This window comes from Mercenaria mercenaria, chromosome 1 (genome assembly GCF_021730395.1).
Source record: "Mercenaria mercenaria strain notata chromosome 1, MADL_Memer_1, whole genome shotgun sequence".
NCBI classification, from domain to species: Eukaryota; Metazoa; Mollusca; class Bivalvia; order Venerida; family Veneridae; genus Mercenaria; species Mercenaria mercenaria.
The window spans coordinates 37,421,497-37,431,031 of NC_069361.1; the positions used below are offsets into that span (position 1 = coordinate 37,421,497).

Below are 9,535 nucleotides of genomic sequence, written 5' to 3' on the forward strand. Positions count from 1 at the left end.
ACAATCTTAGTAAGGGATCTGACTGACTAAAGAACACAATCTGAGTTTGGGATCTGACTGACTGAAGTACACAATCTTAGTAAGGGATCTGACTAACTGAAGAACACAATCTTAGTTTGGGATCTGACTGACTGAAGTACACAATCTTAGTAAGGGATCTGACTGACTGAATTACACAATCTTAGTAAGGGGTCTGACAGACTGAAGTACACAATCTTAGTAAGGGACCTGACTGACTGAAGTACACAATCTTACTAAGGAATCCGTCTGACTGAAGAACACAATCTTAGTAAGGGATCTGACTGACTGAAGTACACAATCTTAGTAAGGGATCTGACTGACTGAAGTACACAATCTTAGTAAGGGATCTGACTAACTGAAGTGCACAATCTTAGTTTGGGATCTGACTGACTGAAGTACACAATCTTAGTTTGGGATCTGACTGACTGAAGTACACAATCTTAGTAAGGTATCTGACTAACTGAAGTACACAATCTTAGTTTGGGATCAACTGACTGAAGTACACAATCTTATTAAGGGATCTGGCTGACTGAAGTACACAATCTTACTAAGGTATCTGACTACTGAAGTACACAATCTTAGTAAGGTATCTGACTAACTGAAGTACACAATCTTAGTAAGGTATCTGACTACTGAAGTACACAATCTTAGTAAGGGATCTGACTAACTGAAGTACACAATCTTACTTTGGGATCTGACTGACTGAAGTACACAATCTTAGTTTGGGATCTGCTTGACTGAAGTACACAATCTTAGTAAGGTATCTGACTAACTGAAGTACACAATCTTAGTTTGGGATCTGACTGACTGAAGTAAACAATCTTAGTAAGGGATCCGACTGGCTGAAGTACACGATCTTAGGTAGGGATCTGACTGACTGAAGTACACAATCTTAGTTTGGGATCTGACTGACTGAAGTGCACAATCTTAGTAAGGGATCTGACTAACTGAAGTACACAGTCTTAGTAAGGTATCCGACTGGCTGAAGTACACAATCTTAGTAAGGGATCTGACTGGCTAAAGTACACAATTTTACTAGTGGGAGTAGATCCTATGCGTAGCGTTTCAGGTGTCGAATTTAATCAGATTAATAAACGACCGATAGAGTTATTTGTCGTATTACCTTTATCACACCCTTATCCCTGTATACTTCTGTCAGTCAGATCCCTTACTAAGATTGTGTACTTCAGCCAGTCGGATACCTTAGTAAGATTGTGTACTTCAGTCAGTCAGATCCCTTACAAAGATTGTGTACTTCAGTTAGTCAGATACCTTACTAACATTGTGTACTTCAGTCAGTCAGATCCCAAACTAAGATTGTGCACTTCAGTCAGTCAGATCCCTTACTAAGATTGTGTACTTCAGTCAGTCAGATCCCTTACTAAGATTGTGTACTTCAGTCAGTCAGATCCCTTACTAAGATTGTGTACTTCAGTCAGTCAGATCCCTTACTTAGATTGTATACTTCAGTCAGTCAGATCCCTGGTACCATTGTGGATGTATTTTTGACATTTTGGTAGGAAAAATGGGAGAGCAGGTTGTATTTGGTGAAGTCAAGCTCAATTTTAGTATGAGTAGTACTTCCAGGTCACAGCAGTGTGATTTTGATGTCAGTTTACAGTAAGCAAATGTGACCAGAGAAATCTCTCTTAGAAGATACATGACCCCTACTTTCTTCTTCATTTTATATCAGTTTTATCATAACTCTTTAAAATGAGGTAAGGATTTATTCTCTGAAATGGGTCTAGCTATGTTTGGTAGCTCTTTGAAAAAGGCCAGTTTTATATAGAATATATAGGGAAAACTATTTAGGCTATTGTGACCTATAAGAAAATGTGGGCAAAAATTGAGATTTGTCCAGATATTGATATAAATGAACTAGTTTGGTCAGAATTTGTTAAAAAATGAGCATTTCATTGAAATTCTGCTGCAAAAATTGATACAAACCCAAAAAATCACATTTTCACTGTGTTGGGTGTATTTTTTTTTAAAAAATGCACATTTACACTCTAAATTTTGCCCATCTATACCTTTCAGAGGGGACATTTGGTATATTTTAAAGTGTTAGTGTGTAATTTGCCTGCAAGTTATGGTAAAAATGTATAAAATAGGGCAAAAACCAGCTCTGGCTAGAAGAACTGGTTAAAAATTATGTCGCGACATCAATTTTGAAGGAAAATTGGCGCAGGGACCCGCATTACTGAAAATGCCATAAAACCTGGAAAACTGATTTAATCAAGCTGAAACTTGGTATTTTTCATGCAGATGTGTTACTGGTACTATACAAATGAAAATGAGACTATTACAGAAAAACAGTTTTTCTTATAGGCCTAACTAAACTAAAGGAACCAGCGTGGGAGCCATCTGGTCTAGTCGCGTAATGGCTGCCGGGTATTTGAACACTAATTTTTCACTTGGCATGGCAACAGAGGTCTAAATTGAAGCTAGTTTCTGTTTAAATTTCATTGTGGATGTATTTTTGACATTTTGGTAGGAAAAATGGGAGAGCAGGTTGTATTTGGTGAAGTCAAGCTCAATTTTAGTATGAGTAGCACTTCCAGGTCACAGCAGTGTGATTTTGATGTCAGTTTACAGTAAGTAAATGTGACCAGAGAAATCTCTCTTAGAAGATACATGACCCCTACTTTCTTCTTCAATTTATATCAGTTTTATCATAACTCTTTAAAATGAGGTAAGGATTTGTTCTCTGAAATGGGTCTAGCTATGTTTGGTAGCTCTTTGAAAAAGGCCAGTTTTATATAGAATATATAGGGAAAACTATTTAGGCTATTGTGACCTAGGAGTAACTACATATGTTTACCGTATTTAAACCAACATTTAAAGGCACTCGCTACAGTTTTTCCGGACGGGTCGATATCTATCCCAACACCGTGCCAATTTGGTTGTGTTTCTAATCGATGTAGCTCACTGCAGAGTTGGTGCGGTCTTCTGCGCATGCCCGGAAGTGATTATCTAATGTCGCGTACGGCAAAACTTCGCAAATTATTGTATGTTCCCATGCATTTAATGTACAAAATGTATAATATACTGACAAAAGGTTAGGGTAAGTATCACCATGGTTACAAAATATATACATTTAAAGTACTTTTAGTTCAAATTGCTTCAATCCTACATATACTGGAGTCTGATATTTATACCAGCGCTCAATCTATGCATTGAGTCACAGCTGTTTCTAATCCCGTACCGTACCCGTACCGTACATTCGTAAACTATAGGTTTTGTTAAAAAAAAATAGGGCGGAAACTTTCATCGTTCTATGCCATCAAAATGCTTCAGAAACACCTTAAAATCCGCTTATTAAGAAATCTGCCGTTTGATAATTTTATATATATATTTCTAAGTCATTTGCTCAAACACTGAACGAGTATTTCGTACCAACTTGCGTTGTATAAATGCCCGCCACACCCCACCTCGTTGTAATTTGATTTAAGCGAAATCTAATATGGTGACCTATCTATTTTCTTTTTGTTTTAGATTAGGTAGACATAACCAAAGGTATGTGCAGAGTTTGATTAAATTCTGTTATGTGAAACTTGATAAAATAGCAAAAGTACCAACTTAAAACTGACAAAAATATGCAAAAATAGCCCTTGTGTCTGCTGAACAAGTATTCCTTTCTTTACAAAATCATGTTCTTTTGATTTCTCTGAGCATGTTTCAAATAGATATATTGTTTTCCGTTACAAAAATGCTTAGATAATCAAATTTATGCTGATTATTGTACTTTACTGAAACATATTTTAGGATTACAGAAATTTTGAAAAATGTTTAAAATAGCACCATATCTAGGGGCAAATTAAATTGAAACAAAGCTGGTGACCTAGTATTTTTATTTCATTTTTCAATACATCATAACATGATCTTTTAATACAAAACATTTCATCAAAATCTATTATTGTGAAAAAAATTACGAAACTGTAGCGAGCGTCCTTAAAAGTATGCAAACTTGATAAACATAATTTACTTTCGTTTTTGTAAATGATTTGCTATTGTAATGCAAGTAGATCTGTTAGAATATCAGGCTTGAAAACCTGCAATTTGCTAATTGGTTTCAGCTTAATAAACAATAAACAATTAAATAAATACATATAGTCGGTTAATTACCATGTTAATTATCCATTTTACGTTAAACAATGAAGTGTTTTTGTCAAAATGAATAGATATAGGATTAAGAGGTCATTAACATGCGCGTCGCTACATGTACAGTGTATAAAACATTGCGGCGACGATGGAGGGGCGCTGAAAATTTGTTTAACAACTAACATGAAAGAGACTATTTTAAATTCTTCTGGATCTCTTAACTGTCGGTCCTTCCAATAAGCATGTCTTCGTAAACAACTTTTAACGACCTACAGGGCCTCCGTGGCCGAGTGGTTGAGGTCGCTAACTTCAAGTTACTTGTCCCTCCTCATTGTGAGTTCGAGCCTCACTCATGGTGTTGAATTCTTCATGACTTATGGAAGGTCGGTGGTTCTACCCGAGTGCCCACTCGTGATGAAATAATACACGAAAGGGCACCTGAAGTCTTCCTCCACCATCAAAGCTGGAAATAAAATCTGGAAGGTAGATCCCTCGGAAGTACCGAGAACAGGGCAAACAGTGAAAATTGCAGACTCGGTTTGATTGAGTCTGTTCATGAGCAGTAATGGAAAATGCAACACTGCCCACGCCCCGTAGCACCGGCTTAAGCAGTATTCAATCTTCAAATCTAAATTAGTTGAAATCAATGACCCCGAAGGACCAGAAAATATAATAACACTGAAAAGTCGCCATATGACATACAATTGTGTCGGCACGACGTTAAACCCACCAAAATAAAACAAATTTAACGACTTACATTAAGAAGAAACGGAACAATGGCTTTTGTGGAAGAGAAGCTTTTACCGAATGACATATCAATTAGGTAAGCCGTGTAGTATATGGTCATCACTATAGAATTAAGGACCCATTTTATTCTAGTTTGCCTATCTGGACAATATATTTCAGATGATTCCGCATACTCGCTTAAACTAAATTCGGATTACGAAGTAAATGTAAATGCTTTTGAACATGAAAACAAATTTTGACAGAGCGCGTGATTCAACTTGAAGCACGAACATCGGTTTGCCGGGATTCAGATACGATGTGAACATCTGGAATTGAAATAGGGGCAAAAATGATTAGTATTAAATCCAATGAGACTGATACACAAATGAACCGGAATGTTCAAAGGCGCCATGATGTCCATTTTGGTGACGCTATGTTAGGATTAAAACAGTTGATTACGTCACATGAACGTAACTACGGAAAGAAGCACAGCATAATAAAAGCAAAACATACTCATGGTATGCGGTATTGTTTGTTTATTGATTAAACTGGACAGTCAGATACGGATACAATGGATAAATTGAAGCTTATTACTGAACCATTCATAATAACGATTCTCATGCAGACAAGTTTTACTTAGATTATCAAACCTCACGCAGCTGTATTTAAGTGGGTTTTTACTATTATAATATTGGAATTTTTGTACAGTCTTTCATAAGACTTTTTGCGATAGCGTTCGGATGTCATGTCTCCATGAGGGTTCGACCTTTGCTCTGGACAATTATGTTTTTTATCTTTAGGTAGTGGTGATTACAGGATACTCACACCTGTGAACGAAGAACCAGTTGTATTCTTCGCAACGCTCGGAAAACATATCATCAACACAGGGGTTCATCAAGTAATTCCTTTCGATAACCTCATTACCAATGTTGGCAATGGCTACAACCCTCACGCGGGTGACTTCCGAGCGCCTGTCGCTGAAGTGTATGTGTTTTCAGTGAGCCTGCTGACATACCACGATACAACATCTGGAGACTATGCCGTCTGGAGAAATGGTACCGTGGTGTCCAGTATGTACCTTCGTGGAGAAACTGGTTCTCAAACTGTTATATTTGAACTCAGCAAAGGTGATGATGGCGCTGTTATTTGTTCGGAAGCGAAGTATGAAAGCGTCGGAGGCCACGGATACAGCACATTTGCAGGTTTTCTGTTGCAAAAGACACACCATAGTTCTAATCTTGTTGGCAGGAAATAAAAGCTTAACAACATCATATTGTATCGTTAGAATATAATTGTATAGGATACATGATTACAGTCAATAAAACAACTTTCTAGACCAACGTCTCCTTTTATCCCAAATAAATACCAAAATTCATATTCTGCGAATATGGAATGTATCATTTATTAATTCATTTATTTTCTTTGTTTTACCCGTATTTCGTGAGATTTGACGAGTGGAAATGGTACAGCTGTAGTTTTAAGCTTGGCTGTGTATGAAAATAAACAAGAGTATGACTGTTCTTCATGACAAGATGAAGGTCATTTAGTCCAAAAGTATATCTTACCGTTTTTGACTTTAATTTTTCTTGTTATTTGTTGACGGATTGTTATAAACAAGGATATCTTAGTAAGCATAAAACCAACATTACCGTGTCTAACCAAGCATGCCGTAATCGATCTGAAAAATAAGATTAGTATTATTCTTGTCCTTTGATCCTAACCTTACATGCGAACATTTTCTTGTTAAAGTCAATTATTGAATATACATCTATTACAGATCACCCACTTTCTGGTCTTCCTCGAAGGAAAAAACTTGCATAGCGAGGAATTACTATGAGTACTGACTGGGTCATCTTGAGTCTACGACAAGGTTACTCGGTAAAATCTTACAAAAAAATCTTGTTAAGACTCTAGATGCCACATTTTATATATGATCTTCATGATATTAGATCAGAATGTTGTTTTATGAAAACTAGTTAAAGTTAGAAACTTCGTCACAGAGGTCATATTTACTTTGTATTTTTTATGAATCTTTGTCCGAATGCTTGTCATTATGCAATATAGCTCAAGTTTGAAACTATGCTATTTTGGTTTTAAGTCAAACCATATAAATACTTTGTTAAAACTCTATAGACCTTGTATATTTACTTGCTGAATTACATAAAGTAATATCCAAAGGTTATGTTTATAAAGTCTATGAGAAAGTTGAAATGTCAAAAGCCAAGTCACTAGATTGAATCAAAGAGATATCTTGTTAACCTTCCAGCGACCTCATTTATTACTTAAAACAACTTAGGCCAAGTATGAAAATAGACCAACTGGAGTCTAAATCAAATAATGAAAAAACCTTAATCAAGCAAAGGGCCATATTTCTTCCATATTTTCTTGAAACTTGAAACTCATCTGAGGTAAAAAAATAGATTCACTAGGCCAATCATTTTTGTACTTTTTAATACTCAAGAAGCCACATTTAGACTTATGTTAAGTTTGGAACTGTTAAGCAGTTTCTTGACAAATGCTATTATCAGAATACGTGTATAATATTATTTCTTAGATCTGACAGGCGCGTAGCTGTGACCTTTTTTATAATACACAGAGGTGGTGTACGGGAGACAGGAGGGGAGGAGAATGGGGTCAAGGGTATCCTGCCACGTATTTGTTTTAATAATGACGGCAAAGGGTGTATTTTGGTGTATATTAGAAACACAAACAGTAAATGAAAACCTTTTTCTTTCTTCAATACATTTTATACAAAATGCATTATTTTACTATGTCCGCGCACATGTGAAATATATAGCTGATTTGCAAGAGCAATTATGTACCTAATTACTTTTTCCAACTTGCATAAGTAGCCTTCAGATCTTCCACTTTAAATTACAGAACAAATCTCCTATATCTGTTCAATCTCTTTGTGTAGACATTTTAACTAGCACCCTATTTTTTAAAAATTAAACAGTTACTATATGACACACGGCTGAAGATTTAACTAGTTGATTCAATTTGTGTAAAAAGCATTTCACTTTAACAAATTTAACAAATACACGATATGTTACAAGACCCCTGCGCTCGTAATTAATAAAGACTGGTTAGAATGTTATAATTTTAAGTTTAAGGATGTGAGTGACCGCCCTTTACATCTAATTGCATAAGACAACTTTGTATCATTCATAATATGTAGCGTCTGATCTATCTTTTATTTGTCTTATACTGAAATGATATTGCCGTGGTGGCAAAAACAAGAATTGTTTCAAGTTACATTTCCCGAAAAACATAAGCATGATAATAAAATGAAACATGTCTTGTCATCTTAAGACCAACTAATTAAAAAAAAGAAAACTACATAAGTTAATTAACAGTGATCACGCTACAACTGTTTGCTCTTGCTTTTGAAGCAGCATTGTGATACTTTTCATTTATAGCGTTTTCTGGCTTACAAATCAACACAGTATCAGTGAAAACTGATGGTTCGTTATAACACCCGTTTAAAGATTCACTATGATTGGTTATATTATTTGTATAGAAGGGTCTTGTTGCAAAAGTCCACAGGCTGTTAAAATGACTAATGTCAAAATTTCAAACTGAGTAATCAACAAAGACATACTTGAAATTGGGAAATAGATTCTAGTTTTGCATGCATTGTTGGCAAATAAAAGTCCTTCGTGAGTAACTACGACACATCTGAAGAAGAAAAAAACTTATTTTGTCTTCGTGTTTAGATTACTACGCATCTGAACAAAAACAAAACGTGTTTTGCAAACAAAGCACGCAAAATTAAAATCTATTTCTATTCTAACACGTTCGAATTACACCAGGAAGGGATACTAATCTGGAATCACTTTAAGGCGGAATAGCAGACGTAGGTCATTTTGCTAAAAGTGTTTCAATCGACAAGAGAAGTCAAGTCAAAGTTTATTTGGCAAAAACAAATACATGTTCATCGTCAGTTACAATGTGGCGGTACATACACGTAACACAGAAAAGTATGAGTCATATACGGTATGAGTGTTATGTAAAATCAACTATAAATATTTTTAATATCATAAACAGATATATACACAAGTAGATAACATTTCATTCTTTACATTAGCATGAAAAAGTCATCCAATTGCTTCATTTCTTTTAAGTATTGCGAAGTAAATATATTTTCATAAACTGACAAGCTTTGTTTTTTTAGTTGAACTCTAATAGATTTGAATTTATGAACACTAGGTCATATACAGTGATAATTTGGCAAATATTGTTTCCTTAAATCATAATAAAAAGGACAAACTAATAAGAAATGGTATTCATTTTTAATTTGATGCTTGTTACATAATCGCTGATTCCTTTCAATATTTCTGAAACTACCTTCTTCGATTGCCAATTTATGTGTAGAGCATCTGAACCTAAATAAAGCTGTTCTGTATTTCATATTATCAATAGACGATAGATATTTTTTCTTGGCAAAAACCATTTTAAAAAAGACATTATTACTTTCTAGTTTTCAAAATGTAAAATGTAATTTCAAAAGTTCTGAAAACCACTGTTTTAAATAATGATCAAATATTCTTTGTATAACTGCATTTATTTGAACAATATTAATATAATTCCACAAGTATGAAAATCCTAGATCAGACAGCAACATTTTCACATTTGTTTGTCTAACTATTCACTAATATTCCATTTGCATTTATGTAATCAAGAGTCT

The 9,535-nt window shown here is 34.9% G+C and overlaps 1 protein-coding gene across 1 annotated transcript; it reads left to right on the forward strand.

The window, feature by feature from the left end:
• The first annotated feature begins 5,197 nt into the window (after positions 1 to 5,197).
• Positions 5,198 to 6,103, forward strand: LOC128556400 (complement C1q tumor necrosis factor-related protein 3-like). Its single transcript, XM_053541436.1, has 2 exons — positions 5,198 to 5,366; positions 5,649 to 6,103. The coding sequence occupies exons 1-2, from the start codon at positions 5,198 to 5,200 to the stop codon at positions 6,101 to 6,103; spliced, it is 624 nt and encodes a 207-aa protein (XP_053397411.1).
• The last annotated feature ends 3,432 nt before the right edge of the window (positions 6,104 to 9,535 follow it).

Excerpts from the sequence above, each read along its gene's own strand:
- LOC128556400 (XM_053541436.1), top strand. The coding sequence starts at position 5,198 with ATGATTAGTATTAAATCCAATGAGACTGATACACAAATGAACCGGAAT. Across the intron at positions 5,367-5,648 it reads AAAAGCAAAACATACTCATG|GTAGTGGTGATTACAGGATA; the intron begins GTATGCGGTATT and ends TTTTATCTTTAG.